The 19,160-nt window shown below is 44.3% G+C and overlaps 1 protein-coding gene across 5 annotated transcripts in view; it reads right to left on the bottom strand.

Annotated features, from left to right (window-relative positions):
* LOC120848587 (gastrula zinc finger protein XlCGF49.1) overlaps positions 1-19,160 on the bottom strand; it is a 33,563-nt gene that overhangs the window by 11,594 nt on the left and 2,809 nt on the right. The window contains exons 2-4 of one of the 5 annotated variants that reach the window (XM_042288261.1): positions 9,506-9,686; positions 8,140-8,373; positions 1,200-4,934 (exon numbers count right to left, since the gene is read on the bottom strand). In XM_042288261.1, coding sequence (XP_042144195.1) covers positions 1,200-1,257 — 58 coding nt within the window. In that variant the 5' untranslated portion in view covers positions 1,258-4,934; positions 8,140-8,373; positions 9,506-9,686. Of the gene's footprint in view, positions 1-1,199; positions 8,374-9,505; positions 9,687-19,160 lie in introns of all 5 variants that reach the window. The other 4 variants (XM_042288263.1, XM_042288262.1, XM_040220571.2 and 1 more) reach the window with 4 other exon arrangements.

Below are 19,160 nucleotides of genomic sequence, written 5' to 3'. Positions count from 1 at the left end.
ATGATATTTACAGGGCTTGTTTCTGTTGATGTTAAGAACATTTCTGCCAAATTTTGTTAACCTGGGTGAAGTAAAAAAGAAATTGCAAATCTTTAAAGATGAAAGTGGGCGTGTCTGCGTAGGAAAACTATAGTTTTGAAAATACTCATAAATTTGTCGTTTTTATGAGTTAAATTGTTTAAGGACAGTCCAGAGCAGATAGCTATGGAGCTATATTTCTATATTATACCATATTTCATGACAAAAAAGCCACACAAACTCAAATACTGTTTTTTTTCGATTTCCATTCTTTGTCCTAAATTTTCATTCTTGAGCATGAAAAATGACAAAAATAAAAAAATACAAGCTCATAGCTATCTTCCCCTTTAAATTTCACCCTAGAAGAACTCATAAAAATTAATCCAAATTACGTAATAACAAAACAATAGTTTTCCTAAAGTGAAATTTATGCCAAAAACGGAGAACAATGTGTTCAAAGTGTTCCAACCGCTGCCTTTTCTTTAGCATCGGAGGACCGAAAATAATTTATAAAAAATCAGCTATGCAGTGTAAACTAATAAAACTTTCTGAGAATACTCTCTAGGTGTTGGTGGATGTAGATACAACATTTTTTAAAATCAACTTTTTTTGCCGAAACTGTTTTTCTGGGTAATGTCCTCCCTTAACGGAGCGCCACTCTCTCGCGCTCCGGAGCATGGACTTAACGCGCCCAATGCTGTCTATCTGTTCTGCCGGGCCCTCGAACCCTTGGTCGTGTTCCAAAATTTACTCCATCTCACTCCAGGGTAAGCGTTTTGTACCTTCGCGTTCAAAGCCCTAACCACGTCCAGCGTCGCTCTATTCGTGTTATCATGTGACACAACCAGCCGGAGTAGCTCAAACCTAATTGGGTAAGATTTCGAACAAAGCCCTTCCCTTTCCCGTTATCGGGACCTGAAGAGTGGCGGAGACCTTAAGCGATTGACCGACAGCCAACAGAGCTTGTTAGTGGCTGTCTGGACCCACGTAATGAGCATGTTCAAGAACCCTGTGAAAGGAATGGGTGACCTTTGACAAAACACACTTTTCTCCCAGCAAAAAAAAAAAAAATGTACAGAAGCGGAGTGTTGCACGACTCATGTCGGAGTTGTATTTCCTCACGATTTATGTAGTATCCTGTTTGGACAGGCCTTAACCTGTCTTAGCACAAAAGAGCTTACCCGTGCTGTCTTCACGGCATGCACTCTCCTTTTTGATGTCCGATGCTCTTGTGACCATCCCTGGGGAGGACACACAAAATCAGTCAACTGATTTTTTTTTCAATAGTTTCTCTAGAATCAGACAACTTCCAAAAAGGCGCCAAGATGGGGATCGGACGCCGACACTTAACCCAAAGTCTATGCTACGGTAACAAAGCCAGCCGTTAATTCAATGACCGAATACACATAAACCACCATGCACATTATTTTGACGTAACATTTGTACTCAGTGAAATAAAAATTCAGGCTCTATGCAGATGACTGTGAAGTCTCTTCCGAAGTTTGAGAAATAGCAGACTGTTGGGCATTACAAGATGAAATCTCCCGTATCTCAGCCTGGTGCGACGCGTGAGGCATGAAGTTAAACATAAATAAATGTAATCACGTATGTTTTACGTGCAAGCATCAGCCTGTCCTCATTACATATGACATCAGCGGAAATTCTTTGGCGGTAGTATCAGATGTAAAATACCTTTGCGTATATTTTTAAGAAAACCTTACTTGGACAAAACACGTGGAATACATAACCACAAAACCGGCTCGGATACATAACCTTATTAAAAGAAACTTCAGAGATTGCCCTATGAACATTAAAAGCACATTATATGTTACATATATTAGCCCTATCTTAGAATACGCAAGTGTTTCTTGGGACCCCAGCCAGGCCTACCTTGTGAACCAACTAGAAAGTACAAAACAGAGACTAGGTTTAAGCAAGTAATTACAACTTTAGATTGAGTACGAGCACGATAAAAGAAGAGCCGAATTTAATCTCATTAGCCCACAGAAGGAGGTCAGTGCCATTAAAATTGTATCATACCATCTTTCATAATCACCTCGGCATAAATAAAGCTAACTATATGCTGCCACCCCGCTTCACATCAGGAAGGAGAGACCACTCAAAAAATTGAGAGTACCAGTCTAGAACCAATGTATTTGAAACCTCTTTCTTTCCATCTAAAACGACCGACTGGATCCCTGCCGAAAGACACAATCAACATCCCAACTACAACTTTGTTCTTCGATAATATCTTAAATGCTGACTTTTTAGACTTATGCGAGTGTTCTCATGCTGGTGCCACTGTTCAATTGAGTACCATGTAATTACTATGAATCTGTGTTGCACGCTCATGTTATCGTGCCTCGTGCTTTTGTACACTGGCAGGCGCACTTGCGTACGCTGGCAGGCGCACTCGCGTACGGGTTTTAACCTTTCTGCACAGCCGTGCACGCCACCCAGGATCAGATTTTTGTATGCAAATAAATATTATTATTATCATTATTATTATCCCTTCCTCGCAATAATGCCTTCTTAAGCGCTGCGAGGTAACCTGAATAAATAAATAAACAAATAAAAACAGAGACATTTTGAGGACACCCTCATATGCGCTACCCAGGGGTGAAACAACATGATGCGCAAGTAATGCTTGCTCCCAAACTAAAGTGGGGCCATGTCTGAAGTATGCACTGCACACTACATCATGTTTCTCTTAATAGTGTTAGAACGAGCTGTCTCATATATGGATGCAATGGGGAAGCACTCAAGTGCCCAATTCCAATCTGTTGCTAGTTGAGGGCACAAGTGGGATAAAGACAAAAAGAAATGCACCGCACAAAGCCCTGCAACTGCAGTAGTCCAGCAGAAGTGCTGCTGCAGCTTCGGACAGGAATGCATCATGCGACTTTTTAAAGCAGCAACTCCACCAATGAGAACTCACATTTACAAATCACTCGATGGAAGCAACACTGTTTTCAGTAAAAAGGTTGCAGTAAAAATACACAAATCCTTGCACACTCCAAAAAATAACCCAGGGCAAAATATAATAGAAACACAATTGCACCACAGTGGCTTCTCCTACAGCAACAATATGGTAGTGAATCGAATTGAGTAGCTTGTCTTCAGATACGGTTAGAGAAACAAAGCATGCTGGCTGCATGACATCAATCGCAACAATGAGGTGCCCAGTTGTAACCAATACAGCTGCATTTGTGCTCAGAGATACGTTGCTTCAAGAACTCGTGCTGTGCAGAATTGACTTGGCTGCTAGGGGGGGCCCTTTCAGGACATCAATGCGGTATCCAGCACATCTTCTTTGGAGCGTTCACTGAAGTGTTGGACCTGCAGGATTAAAGGCAGAGATGAGCTCTTGCCCCCAGAAATGCAATTTCTAACTAGTAGCACAAGGGGTTTGTCACCGAGGAATATTTTGGCAACTGTGCACATTTCAGTTGTTACAGTCACTGGAAAACTAAGAATTGTCTAGCGGGGCGAGTCCTAGCATCTTATTTTCACTCCACAGCAAAAGGAACTATGGCATCAGCTGGCAAGGATGATGACCACAATGCACAGCATAACATAAGCCATTGGTTCTCAAATGAGGGTCCGCAGACCCTTTGGGGTCCGCGAAAGCTCCGCGAAGCTCTGCCTCATCAGTCACGCCTGGCAATAAAAGTTGTCTTTTTTCAGGTCCAGAAGAAATGCTTCAATTTTCGCGCGAGTTCTCTCGTGTGAACGTCAATAAGAGAGGTCTACTTCACACTAGCCCTTAGTTATATCCATTTATTAAATCAACATTATTTTTAGCCTATACCTTTCCTCTCCTCTCACCACGAATAGGGTCCTCCATCATCTCCGCCGATCCCACAAGGGGTCCGCGAAACGTCAATGGCTGAGGACCACTGACATAAGCCATGCATTACATTTCTCATTGGAGGCCATTAATCAAGAAGTTCGACTTTTTAAACCCTAGCTGAAATGAATCAATATTAACAATGTCTACTGCTAGGCATAATAAAAGATTTTCTGCACACTATATTTGTGAAGAAAATTATGACAGTTCCTATCGAAGAAAAAAGCAAAATGTCTGGGATATGTGGCTCTGAAAACGATTTGGTAAAATGTAATTTAACCAACATTGTTCCGCAAAATCGGTTAAATTTCATGCCTGCTGTGTCCTCGAGTCTCAGTATTTTGATTAATAACATCAGTAAAGTGAAAAAACAATTCAGCAATCGCATTCCTCATTAAATTTCAGTCAAGAAAAGCAAAGAATTAACCTTTTAGTCTTATCATGAAATGGAACTAACTACAATGAAATTCATACTAAGGAAATGGAACGAAGAATAATGCATTGCACTGAAACACTGAAAATAAATAATAGAAAGTGAACTATGCAACAGAAATGGATGAAACAGTGTGCAAATATCCTTCAGATATTGGTGGACCTAAATAAAAGCATTGTTCAGAATCAATGTTTTTTTTAGCAAAAAATTATCTCTCTAGGCCATGTCCCCCCTGAACTGTCAGTGTGAAGCTAACATTAGTGTCATTTACAGCTTGCTCCTGGTTGCATCCTGTAACAAAAACAAGAGCATGAGATGATTCATTTCACTGGACACTAGTCAATGGATGCTGCTGACAGCGCAACTTCCCAACCGATCTTGTCACTGCTCTTCTCGACTGCAGATTTTTCCAACCCAGAAAACATTTTTTTAAAGCAGAGCATTCCAGGTGGGGACGTTTACAGCATGCTAAAACCACGAACGAAAACAAAAACCGAAGAGATAGTAGGTATCCTATCCAGATACTTTCATGAAACACCAGATCAAATTTTGCTGGGGGACTCAAAGTTAGAAGGTTGATGAGTCAAGCTGATGAAGTCATGGGATCAGATTTCTACAATTCCACCCAGAACACTGCAAAAGGCATGAAAGAAAACAAAACATTAATGACAAGGTGCATCTAGAGCTTCGTGCTCACAGTGGAGTACAACTTCTGAATGCAGCTCTGATGCATACATGTCACTTATTTGTTGAGATCATCAAGGACCCTCGGATTGTCAAATCTGCTGGATTCATAGCTCGCTTACAAAGACTGATGCTTGTTGTGGAACCAATGGCTCTTCTAGCAAGAACCATGCATGGAATAATCAACTACACCACATATGATTAAGGAACATCAGGCATAGAAACACTTGAGCCTCATAGGAGACTGTAGCACGACAAGATTGATAGAATTAAAGCAGGGAAATTCTAGCTCGGATGACGAACTATTTAGCTCAAACTGGCTAAATGCAAAGAACATGCATTTGATATAGATAAGCTCCATGAAGTACCTTCCAAACGGAAGGCCGTGTTGGTTCGTAAGACAATAAAAGAATATGCTAGACATTTAGAAATCACAACTTGCTGGAGGAAAGCATGGTATAAACATTTCACGTTCTGAATGTTCTTCCACGGTGAAATGCTGCTTACCATACTAGTCTCGTGATTAAAGCATCCTGGCAGACCATCCCTACCACAAGAGAAAAGGGACTTTACTGAACTAAAATATTATATTTCACAAGTCCTACTAAAAACGCGCAAAACTTTTTCATGTGTTCCAAAATTGTTTGGTGCTGGCATTTGGCTCGTACTATCTATTCACTACAACAATATCCAAAAATTTAAAATCTTTGAAATGACTCTAAGAAAGCCTGTAAGTATGATGTGCAATAAAAAATTTCAGAGGCTGATTTAATATTGTAACAAGGGCAGCACGGTGATGTGGGTGCAGCAGTCGAAGGCAGACGCCTTCACATTATGCCAAACGGTATAATCACTCTTGAAGAATGGAAGAACATTGCTGGAAGACAAAAAGAGGTAGGGGAACTTTGCCCGACCTCTCCTTTATTCTTTATTCAGAGAACTCCTGCAGCGCCTAGAAGGCATTAATTTAGGGGGCGAATAATAACGAAAAGAATGTCTCAGCATTTGCAGCACAAACTATACATTCCTGTAAAGCGCTCCAGTCCTTGACCGTCCTCACAAAAAACGAATTTTCGCACAGCTCCGTCCTAGCAGAGTATAAGCGTACCTTGTGCACATGATCATTATGTTTGGAAAAATAATTTGGTTTTAAGGGGTATGATGAGCTATTAATACTAGTAGCTTCATGATAAATGTTGTATAAAAATTTCAACCGTAAATTTTTTCGCCAAAGGTCCAATGACGCCCATCCTAGTGATTGTTTAATGTTAGTTACACTAGAAAAACTGTCGTACTGGCCCAGGACGAAGCCTGCGGCACGATTTTGTATTTTTTCCAAGCCATCCATGCAATTTTTTTTGGAAGGGTCCCACACAGTGCATGCGTAATCTAGAAGCGACCTTACATAGGCAAGATATGCTAGTTCTTTTATTTTTTGTGTAGCGTTTTTTAGGTTTCTTTGGACAAAGCCCAGTGCACGACCCGCCCTCATAATGACATCATCAATCTGCGAATCCCACCTGCGGTCGCATGACAAAATGACTCCGAGGTATTTTATTTTATTCTCATTCGTTACTAGCTCATTGCTTAAATAATACTGTGTGTCAAATTTGTTTGACAAATTTGACACACAGTATTATCCCTTGTTTTCCAGCGATGTTCTGCAGTTTTTGAAGTAGGAGTGCCACTCGAAACACTCCAAACAATTCACTGCTTCTTGACATAGGCCTCCAGAATCATTTCAAAAGTCTGTTTTGGATTCGGCGAGTTCGACACAATTAATGTTGTCGCTCGCCGAATACCGAATTCAGGTAGATTTTCTAGGATAGATGCTTGTGCATACCGACGGCTCGGTACTTCATAGCCACAAATCATCCACTGCAGCAGTTTTTATACCGGAACTAAAAATGGCCAAATCAAGGAAACTGAGCTTTCACGCTACATCTACCACTGCCGAACTCGCCCCGCTTTGGCTAGGCCTTGACATCCTCGACAGTATCCCTCACTGTGGAAAAGCAGTGCTCCTCACAGATTCCAGAATAGCTTTTGCAACTTCTCGGTAGCCTTGAAGACGCCCCACAATATGCCAGATACATTGGACACATGACAAGAAACTTAGGGTCTAAAGGATGGCATATAGCATACCAATGACTGCCATCACACGTCGGTATCTCGGGCAATGAGACAGCCGATCGTCTCGCTAATGCAGCTCACCACATTAATGTACTAACACTTTCATACCAAAGTGTAAGAGGCCAGACTTATTATTCACGAAGAAATAGAGAAACTACATCCGGACACGCACGTCTTTACCGGGAAGCCACCCGCACGCGTGCCTCCAGAGCTGTCCCGAGCCTCCGCTTCTCTACTGCACAGACTTCGCACTGGTTGTGCCTTTACTGCGAAAGCCCCTCACCGTATGGACCCAACAATAAACCCAAACTGTCCATACTGTGATGTTCCCGAGGACCACGACCATCTCCTCTGGACCTGCCCTACTCTAGCGGACAAAAGACAATTGTTTCTCAACGGCCTGCGGCAAGCTGGCGTAGCAAGTGCTACAACACAGGACATTCTTTTTCCCCCAGGTTCTGCACGCGATGTCTCAAGAACATTCACCGCACTTCTCAAGTTCTTCGAGGACACCAGTTTATTGGACCGCCTCTAGCCTCGGTGTCTGACATACACTGGGCGATGGCAACACACCAACAATCGAGTCACAAGAACTGCTGACCAATCGTTCCTTTTTTTTCTTTTTTTTATTCTTTCTTCCCGATCCCTTTTCATCCCATTTTTCCCTCTTTTCTTTTCAACCCATTCCTTTTCTTTATCTTTAACTTTTTTCTAATCTCTCCTTTCATCCCCTTCCCTTCCCCGAAACTAACTTGCCCCCACTAAAGGAGTCGCCAACATGTTCCGGCTTTCCGCTACCCTCACCACTAAGTACTACTACAATCGCTTTGGTTTGCAGTCTACGGTGAAATTGCCATCGTGGTTGTAAAACTCGCGTAGCGTAGCTCCGAATGATCACAGAACAATGTCCTTTGGCATAATGGCAGAGAATGGTTCTTGACTTTGACAGCTACACGCGCGACACCGTGCTGCCCTCTCTTTTTACGCTACAAAATCAGTCTCGCAACTTTTTTGATTTCACCTCGTAACAGTCCCTTTGCCTGGCGAATTCCGAGTGATTGGAGACTCAAAGCTTCGAGCAGTTAGTCTCAGTGGCCAAATGTGGTGCAACCGCACTCAATGCCATAGAATACAGCAAACAGAGCTGCTCTGTCCACTGGTAGCCCCGCCTCCACCACCACTGCTGCTGCGTTGCCGTTCTCCATGTCACCGCCGACCAGTGCCTCGCCAACTCTGCAGTCTTCGAAAAGCCGTCCTGGATAAACAGCACGAAATTACTGCTAGCCTAGAAGGTAATCGACTGACATACCCATTCCGTTGTATAATAAAGAAGTACTAGGGTACAGTGCTCAACGAAACAAAACGAGCCGGCGCAGCATGTGGAATTGTAAGAGTAACCACGTATAATTTTCTTGAGGAGCGTATGCAGTTACCCAAATGTATACAGCCAGCATATGCAGGAACTCTAGCCTAGTGTTTTCCGCCATCTGGTTAAACAAGTAATCACTCGAGTCACTGTACCTGCACGCGCTCGGTTTACGTGCTCCATGGTCTCTTTCGTTTTGTTGAGCACTGTACCTCGAACATGTATCCTACTGGCGTGTTTGCCGTGTCCTCAAATGTGGTCCCTCAATTTCCACCTAATGACGACGTAGAAATGCCCCAGCATTACCCGACGCAAACCTAGCAGTGGCACAACATAGGTGGATACGGCAGATGGCTGTTATGCTGCGGCTCACTCCCAGTTTGACAGTCCCCCGAAGCTTCTGCAGCAACGAGTTCGGACTGCACAACAACAGCAACACTGGCATTCGCTCGTGTTTTGTACCGTATCCTCTTCGACCAGCTGCCAGGATCCAACAACACTACCGCTGGCTTCTGCGACGTCACTAATGCCACTTCAGGACTACATTCCATGCACGGGCGGTAGAGGAGGGGGAACATATGAGTCAAAGACGCGTAGCAGGCACCCTGATGTATCTCTTGTGGGCAGCACTAGGTGGCACAGCAGACGTTCCGCCCCGTGTTTAGGGTGTCCCGCTTCGATGAAGCAGCATTCAGAAAAATGGCGAGAAGTTACGCCGCCAACCTGGAGCTAGCAAGTCACTCTCTATACTTCTCTCGTAACGAGCTTTCATTGCCGCATTCTTTCCCAAAGAGGCCAAAGTAAAGAGAAACCGCGCTTATTATTGCCATCCTAAAGTCTTACAAGACACGTCAACTTACAGTTTACCGGCCTTTCGACGTGCCTTCTCCGATTTTATCCCTTTCGCATGTTTAATCAAACATGGGAACCAGTTCCGGCGAAAGTCATTTGCGGTTCAGAAGGTTTGACTACATTTGTTTACGCTTGGGAACGCAACCAACAAACAAAACGCTGTGTTTACCTTGTCCCAAAAAGCGGTCCCTTGATTTCTGCCTGATGATCCCAGAAGTGTCATGACGCCGCCGGCCACGTTCCTGGCAGCGTCACAGCGGTTGTGGTGGATTTGGCAGATGCCTGTTCCGCTGCAGGTCCCTCTCCGTTGCGACGGCCCATGGAAGCTTCGGCAGCCAGAAGTTGGGAGGCTGCGACGACAGAGACACTCGCGTTCGCTCATTCTCTTTGCCGGCACTTCTAGTGCCAACCGCCAGGACCGCGACGTCTGACGGCATGACCTTCCAGCTTCCGTGACGCCATTTGCTGCCACTTCGGGACCACTTTTGGTGTGTGGTCAGCATAGGACGCTAAACAGCAGACGACGCGGGAGTGATGATGATGATTGGGGTTTTATGGCGCAAGAGCAACTAACACCATATTGCGCCAAACAAAGGTTTTTCCAAGGAGCTTAGATCTGTAATCTAAAACAACTGCAAGCTACAGCTGGTGTAAAAGGCCAGTGTTATGGAGGAACTTTAAAACTCTATCGAATGGTATAAATGGTTGATCGCCAAGCAGAAAATATGGATGAAAGGAAAGGTGATCTCGAAAGAGTTCTGGAAAACATGGTCGGCGCTCCTGGTTTAAAGCTTTGCAATGCCACAGGATGTGCAAAACAGTTATAGCTTTCCCCCAGTTGTCGCAAAGTTTAACATCCTCACCACAGAGCAGGTGCAAATGAGTCAAACGGGTATGACCAATTCTTAAGCGGCAAAAGAGAACCTCAACCCGACGGACTTTATGGAACGAACTCTCCCATACTCCCAGTTGGGGCTTGATATTGTGAAGCTTGTTCTCTTTTTCCAAATCCCAATCCAACTGCCATCATTTGATAAGCGATTTCTGCATGATCGGTTTCAGGTCTTGGTGCGGCAGGCCAAGAGGCAGTTTTGGGCATTCCTTTGCAGAGGCAGCAAGCAAGTCTGCCTTCTCATTGCCAGAAATGCCCACGTGGCTCGGGACCCAACGGAATTTGATCTCGTGTCCTAGTTGGAGTGCTCGGTTTAGTCGTACCCGAAGACATTGCACGAGAAGGTTCTTGCTGTCTGCTGAGGACGAAACGGCTAGAAGAACGCTCTAGGAGTCAACAAACAGAATTGCTTTTATAATACTGTTCCCTAATAAGTATTCAATAGCCATTAAAATACCGTACAATTCAGCAGTAAAAATATTTGCGTAAGCGTGGAGTTGTCAAACTTTGCTGAAGGTAGTGGAGTAAACCGCACACCCCACGAAAGTTGATGTTTTTGATCCATCAGTGTAAAAGTGTGAGTAGTCCTTGTATCTCTGTTCCAATTCGGCGAACTCCCGCTGAAAAACGAGTGAAGAAGTAGCTCTCTTTCAGTACTTGGCCAGTGACCAGTCACAAGAGATTGGCAGAAGGTCTCAAGGTGCAACTCTCTCATTGCTCCTCAGCAAAGCAGCCTCACTAAAGGGGAGATGGAGCGACGTTGCCATGCTCTGTTCTCTGAAACGCAGGGGCCGAACAATGCTCGGCTTGTTTTCATAGAGGACGACGCGGGAGGCTGGTGTGCTTAGGTACTGGCCTCGCACTTTGTAAAGGAATGTACCGAAGGCAAAAGGCCACGGCACCAGGTACTGTTGCGCAGCAAAGTGCCACAGTCGTAAGCGGCTTAAAACGGGGTTTTAAGCCGCTTACGACTGCGCTGCTGTACGGCGCAGTCGTAAGACTTAAAAAGGGTTTCGTCGGACTCGGTCATAGATGGATGCAACAGTGAGAACTAGCCTTTAGACACTAGAACATTCCTGGATCAACCTATTAGAGCGTGTTGGCAATGTCAGATGTATAAAAGGAAAGCAACATAAACAAGATTAGGACAGGACACGTCGCAAAGGTAAATAACTGAAAATTCGTGGCTGCAATTCAAAATTACATTATTCACAGAGAGACAAGTAATATTGCAGATGTTTTCCCGACACAACGATTCTAGATGTATCAAATCTAACTGCGCCTAAACAGCACACAAAACAAAAATGAAAGCCGTTTACAATCCCATGTAACGCCAAATGAGAGTGCACCTCTTGAGGAGGAGGAAAGAAGGATACTGAGGGGAGAAGGTGGAAAGTCCTCCACTTCTAACAATGGTGCGGATTGACGTGTGCTTAACGCAAGTCACAGAAAATGCACACCTTAGGTGAGAGTATCACGTGTAAATTTGGCGGCAATTTAGCAGGGCAATTTTTCCCCTAACTTTAGCAGGGATTTTTCCCACTAGATTTAGCGGGAAAAATTTTCCGCTAAATGTTAGCGGGGAATTTTTTCAACTAAATTTAGAAGGGGGAAGTTTCTCTGCCAGATTTAGCGAGGAAATTTTTTCCGCTAAATTTAACGTCATCGTCATCGTCACTGATGACGTCATCAGTGATGTCACATGTGACGTCATCGCGCAATTACGCCGACGGTGACGCCGCTCAAGCCGGAAACGGGCGCCTAAGAGCTGCGCTCTAAACAATTCCGCAAGAAACTTTTGTAGTCGCTCGCAACTGTGTTCAATATTACCACTCGGAGGTAACATAACAAGTTAAAAAGACGACACTTTGGCGCAAAAAAACGTTGATCGGCGAACACCTTTTACTCGTAAAAGTGATGAGTGGGTTACTGACGTATGTACATGATTTAGAATTCTACCGCTTTGACAGCAGTGGTACATGTGTGCAAACACAACAAGGTGCTGTGGCATGTAATAAAAGTTATTAATTTTGTTGTTCGTCCCGCTCAAACTACCTAGGACAAATGAGCGGTAATTGTATTAGCGTCCCAATTTATTCTTTTTTTATACAGCTTGACCGAGTGTTACAACCTGCCTGTGCATGCCTCGTTGTTGAATTCATTTGTTAAAATTAAAACAGTCACGGCACTCTTCCAGCAGCCGATAACTCCGACCTTCTAAGAGCACTCACCCGAGTTCAAGCAGTGTGTGCGACATCGCAGCTGTGCGCAAAAAGACAACTTAAGCAATACCGCATCCTCATCTTTGCCTGAATAGCTCGGACTTTCAAAAGCGAGCAAAACCATAAAGAAAATCAGCATTTATCTTGAGGCGGATGAAATGGGCGCCGCTGTCTTGCGCTTGCGAACACACTTCACCGTCGACAACTGTTCTTATGCCTGGATTACCTCCACCCCAGAGACCTAGCACGTAGGCAAGCTTTCTTTCGCCTCCCTAAAAAACGATCGCAGCTTTTCAACCGAAAAAGAGTCGCAATGTTGCAATGCAGTGCTCGTCATTGCAACTGGCAGCGCGACGGGACGAGCGAAAGCTGGATTCAAACGAATTTGCGCGACTAGTATGACTGGTATTAAAGCCCCTCAATGTATTTGCATCTGTCTTGCAAGTAGCGTCAAATGGGCCAGTACACGGGGCCAGTCTCTCGAGGGCCAGGCGCCCACAAATGCCTGTGAAGCAAACATCGACAAGTGCTGTAGCAGCATCTGCTTTCGTCTAACAGACGAAAAGGAGAGAGTGTTTTTGCAACCTGGAATTCTGTAGCGCAGGGTAGGCAGGGTAGGTGCGGTGTTTCAGAGTACCCCTGCTATGTGGCACTGGGGGTACGGAACGGTCATGGCTGCCGTGTTACAGCCAGTACAATAATGCCAGGAACGCGTCTCCGTGACTATAGTCGGATGCAACCTGAGAACAATCTTTTAGCTCCACCCACAAGCGCATTGCGCCCATCTGAAGTGCCTCCGCCGTCAAGAAAGTAGTTCGCTAGCAACGTTGCTTTTTCTTCCTCCAGGAAACGTGTCTTAAACTACTACAATATTTAATTCATTCAGGACATTTAAATAAGTTAGAATATGTTTTTGTCAACGAAATAGCTGTTTAGTAAAGAAAGAAAGTCATGTCCAATGTACCGTCTTCCCAATTCATTTTCTGTCCAAGATACTGTCTAACATACCGTCTAACATACCTCTCAGCAGTGCTAAGCCTCGCGCCCGCTTCGAAATTTTCGTTGGCGATAGCGTCGCTGGATTCTCACGTTGTCGCGCAAAAACTGCTGCAAACGCAAGCCGATACCATTAAGATTTCGTGGCGTAACCTCGGGCACGCAAAACACGGTGCAAAAAAGCAGAACAATTGTCACGAGAAACTAGCGTCGCGTTGCTAAGGCCAGCAGTCATGTTGAGCTTTTTTTTTTTCAAAAGGATCGCGATTGGTCTACGGAATTGTGGCGTCATGAAAACGATTGACTGGCGTTTCTCGGCGTAGGATTACATTTTCCTGAGAGGCATTTCTGTTTTTTTCTTAGCTTGCAACCGACTATAATATGTTAACTAAGAAACTGCTTGTAAGACGCTGCTTGCACAAGCAGTAGTACCCCCCTTTCTCACCACCGCATGCCTCCCATCGTTCGACGCGCCAGACGGCCGCCATGGCAACTGCAGTGTATTACATGGAATACATATGCTTCAAAGCACAGCGTCTAGATGGCGTTCCACCACACTTTATGGAACACACAGTTTTGAAGCAAACATAGATAGTCCAGTGCAACTCTATACTTTGTTTCAGTTTCCGTCTGAGCGCAGCCAAAGGCTGAGGGACGATTTGAAACTTTGAGAAGAGCATTCCTATGCACAACAAAGTAGTCCGCAAAAGTTTTTTTTTTTTTTTTTTTTTAAATAACTGTTTTGTGCATAAACATTTAACAATATTTCAGATGTGTACTGCTGAGAATGATGTGCAGCTAAAGGAATTAAATATCGGAAGTTTATGTTTTTTATTAATATATGTAAACGCATGTGGTTTGATGAAAACACATACATCCGCTGGCAACACGGCTGCAGCGCTCAGTGTTTTCGTGTGATTTCGTTCCCGTAATGGCCGAATCATGTGCTTCGCTGCTTTTCTCACCGAGTCGCTTCAAACTGTCCTTTCGCAAAGGCACGTTTGGGCGTCAGGCGCGAGAGGTCGTGATGAATGTTTAGTTTCAAATTCGACAGGAGACTCCAGCCGCGTCTCACCGCGAATGCGTTGTAGACGAGAAGAGCGTCCGGGCCAGTACAATTCACTGATACGTGGCGAAATAAGGGCACCCATTTACCTGCCGATCACATTGAACGCCGAGAAGCTGGCGGAAAAGACTGCACCTCGAGCCCTGGTATATCCAGACAATACAAGGAAGCATCAACGGCCGGGTCATCGGGCACCTTGCAGTGTGTACTTACATCTCGAAAGTATGCCGAACAGGTGGAAAGCTCGGGCACAGACGCCAGCGGCCAGCCTACGTACTGACATCCCCTGTGACTAAATTCCAGAACAGGAAGAGGCACTTTTTAAACCTACAGCAGACGATACCGGTGATACACTTGTAGCAGATGAAATACTCAGCAAGTGCGGGTGGTGGACGACCAGCGGCACAGCAGAGCGATGCAAAAGTGCAAGCGAGATTGCGTGCACCTACTGCCGGTGTGTGATTGGCTCCGGCCACACGTAGCCTTGGCTGCGCTCGGACAGAAGCTGGATCGAAGTATAGAAGGTAGGGCGAGGAAAACAAAGGCCAAGGAGGAGAAAGCAGACGGAACGCTGCAGAGAGGAGGATGTTTCCCCTCTCTCTTCCAGTGTTCCGTCTCCTTCTTCCTCTCTAGCCTTCCTTTCCCTTGCCCTACCTTCTTGAGCTGTAACTTACTATAGACGGCGTTTGAGATGACGAGAGGCGAACTGAAGTGAGTGGGAAGTTGGGAGCCCCCCTCTGGAGAGAATTCCATGAATGATGTAGTCTATAGTCGGTGACAGGTTAAGAGTTCAGGGTGAGGGAAAGGAAGGCTGGGGAGGGGGAAGCAGGCAGAATGCTGGAGCAAGGGGGGTGTTTCCTCCTCTCCAGTAATCTTTTTGCTTCCTCCTCCCCAGCCTTCCTTTCCCTCGTTGGCTGTAGGTAGCACTCCAGTGTGACAGTCAATGGAAGCTTCGGCAGCCAGGAGTTGGGACGCGGCGACGACAGCGACACACGCATTCACTCGTGCTTTTTGTCGGTACATCTAGTGCCGACCGCCAGGATCGCGACATTCGACAGTATGACACTCCAGTTTCTGCGACGTAATTTGCTGCCACTTCGGCACCATTTTCGATGTATGGGCAGGATAGGACTCTAAGCACATCAGTCAGAGACACATACCAGGCACCATACTACTAATACTGTTCGCGATAGCACATCGCTGTACGAACGCGAGTAAAGACCCATTCACGCAGTTGCGCTTGGCTACGGTCACGGTGTAGGAAGGCTCTTTAGGTGTGGAGACTTCGCTCTCCGCCACGACCAGATAATGACACCTCGCGCGCTTGGCTTCACGGAGCCACCCCCAGATGGCGCCGTAAGTTTCAGTTAAGGCCACAGTAAAGTTAAGGTCACAGGAAGAGATCGGTGGCTAGAGGGAATGCAGAAAAAGACGGCTCTGGAAAGCTATAGATTAAACAAAACAGTTATTTCCAAAAAAAGCATTTATGACAATTCTAGGGGAAGCTCATTGTTGTTTGAAGCGAGGACGGGTGTTCTGCGAACCAGAACATACAGAGTAAAGTACCAGGAAATGAATACAGTGTGCACCGCTTGTGGAGAGGAGGACGAGACGGCTGAACACTTGATACCCTACTGTAAAGGGCTTCACCCTATGCCTACCGAAGACAACATAGATTTAATGAAGCCATTGGGTTTTAGAGATAGCGAAGGGAGAATGGATTTCAAGACTTTAGAGATTACCAAGTAAAGATTAAGTGAATGGTGGCAGAAATCGAGAGAAAACTAGGTATTTTCTTATTCACTGATGGAAAGGGGGTTTCATCGCCTCACTTTTCTTGCACTGCGGAGTGAATATAGATTTCACATTTAAATATTCTAAGCTTAAATGATAAAACAAAATGGCTAGGTGGCGTAAGCTACCGCCCGATCCAAAGGGCTCAGCCGTATTCATCCATCCATCCATCTATCCATCCGGCAGCGCACCGGACCACCTGTGCTAGCTGCCTGCTCAGCGTGCAGCTTGCTTTCCGGTGGCTACGGGTTCGCGTACGATGTGGTATGTAGGTGGGGCCATTCAACTATCATCTCTCTCAGCACACTGAAGTTTTCATAACCCAAAAAATGGCGGACGGACAAACAAGAGTAACTCCCTAATACGAGCCGACGCGGCGGTCTACGAGTCAAAAAGAAATATCCCTCTCCTGTAGATAATTTCTAGCCTAGCTTACATTCCGTCGTTTGTTTCCTCAGTAGCGCAATAGTAACGTCGGGAAGCATTTGTAAAATGAATAAACTCTGACTGTAGCGCAGGTAAACGATAACTTCAGTGCGACCGAAAGAAAAATAAATGCACAAAAATAAAGAATGATTAACACAAACCTTGTTAACAAATAATAAGGAACTGAATTGCTTTAAGCACCGTTCACATGACTTTTCTATATATATATATATATATATATATATATATATATATATATATATATATATCGGGTTTGCAAATTACCGTTGAATCAACTAGACTATTAAAAAAAAAAAAATTTTTTTTTCAACATGTGGGGCAGCTAACGCGATTATTCTTTTACATTTTAAGGCAGCCTTTGAGTCCTGCTAAATTGAACTGCTGGCCGAATTGGCACGAAGTTACACATTTTGCACGCAGAGGTTAATAAAAGCAGCATTCTTTGAAAGGTTCACTTTGTTAGTACACTTACATTTGCATGTAGCAGACTGCAGCAAAGGTTTATAGTAACCACACTCGTCCAGTAAAGCAAACCGGTTTTATTAATGGCACTTCTGATATAAGTATAATAATAATATCATCACAAACTTTTAAAAAAAATCGCTGTAAAAAAAACGCTGTAAAAAAAACGTGGTTAAAACATTGTTTAATGTATGGCACACTCTATTCGCGACTCCAACTAACTACAGGTGACGCCACTCATTTTCCAAAATGGCGGTTAGAGTGAGGGTCGGAGATGCGTGCCGCTGTTGAGCCTGTGTAGTGTGCTATCTTTACTGAGCGACACAAATTATTTCTGGTAATACGAGGAAGCTAGGGTGTTATGGGCGCAGGTTACCTCTTCACCCTGAAAGCAAGAACTGTGTTTAGCGTAATATTTACGCAAGGGTGCGCGTTTTAAATCTGGAGCGAAACCGAAACTAACCTCTATTTTGGATTTAATTTCTCGGTATAGGTCTTAATTTAGGATTCTTTCATACCTCAAGATATGTCTCGCATCATAATTATATAGTTAGAGAAGTTTTTTCCGGAAACTTTATTTTGTGACATACATGTCTGATCCAGGCTGATATTTGTAGTTGTTGAAAAAATCAGTGCTGATATTTGTGCGTTCTCGCTGCCTTTTCTCTGTCAGATAATTGTCATGGGAAATAATAAACTGCGGGACTTTTAATGGGTTTTGGGGTATTTAGATGATTAATTGGTTTAACAGGAATAAGTGAACAATTCCAATTTTTACAAATGTCCACAAAACATATTAATTAATAAACGCTGTTCTCTTTGCAACAATTCAGAGACGGAATCCGAGGCAGACAGCTGAAGTGTGTGTGTGTGTTCTTTATAGCAACGCGTGATGCATAGGACTTTATATTACATCCAGTGTTTGACTGCTTGTCTATCTTGATAACGATGTCAGAGTTCTTCATATGCTAAAAAGAAAACAAAATTATACCTTTCTGAATAGACTAATACAGTCAAATGGCGTATTTTCGTGATCTTGGCGTTAATTGGGGGCATACATTGCCGCGATTGGTATTAATAATATTAAAATTCAGCTATTGTAATACGTAATTTTTCAAGCGTTCCTTATGATCTAATTTTAAACGCGCGGACAAATAGGACAACCAAAAGTGTGCTAATTATCCTCACTCGTGCCAATTGCAGAATTTTTAATTACCAAGTAATAAAATAAAAATAGTCTAAAGTCAATGAAAACATTCTAGCTAATGTGAGAAATCGATGTAAAATTACATTAATTGTGGCTGAAGTATATTTTCTATCAAAGTCGCCACTTTTGACAATCAGCAAAAACGTAAGTCGCTGCCAATATCCTTCCAGACCAAATGCCCAAAAGATAAAAATATATATATTAATATTTTTATAACATTTAGTCACTTACATTTTTAAGCTCCGTCGTTTTTTCCAATCTCAGCCTTTCCAGTTCGAAGGAACGCCTACTTGCTTGCACGACTGATAACTGCAGCACGTTTTGTTGGCGTTGGAAGCCGGTGAAACAGTAGTGAGTTTTAGTATTGCATATACGAGCGAATGCAAGCGCTGTGTGTTTGTGTTAGCTTTGCGTGTTCCACACTGCGCGTGCGCGGAGCCTAAAATTGCGGTCTTGGGTGGCGCATAGCGACGAGGCGCACGCACAACGTGGGGCTTGCAACTCTAACGCAAACGCACACCGCTTGCGTTTGCTTCTATGCGCAATACTAAAACTCTCCAGTAAAGTACAATCCCATACCGGCTGCAGCACTACGTTGGGACAGTGAAGAGTGTTGTTTGCATTCGGAAACGACATTTCGTGAGCCATGATCGCGAGCAGTTCCGCCATGCCTGCTGAGCAGGAGAATCGGGGGACCCCCACTAGAGCGCTTCCCGTTTCCGCCGCGGGAGGGCGAGG

The sequence above is a fragment of the Ixodes scapularis genome, unplaced genomic scaffold (assembly GCF_016920785.2).
Source record: "Ixodes scapularis isolate PalLabHiFi unplaced genomic scaffold, ASM1692078v2 ptg001458l_1__unscaffolded, whole genome shotgun sequence".
In the NCBI taxonomy this organism is placed as follows: domain Eukaryota; kingdom Metazoa; phylum Arthropoda; class Arachnida; order Ixodida; family Ixodidae; genus Ixodes; species Ixodes scapularis.
This window is presented reverse-complemented; position numbering and strand designations above follow the sequence as displayed.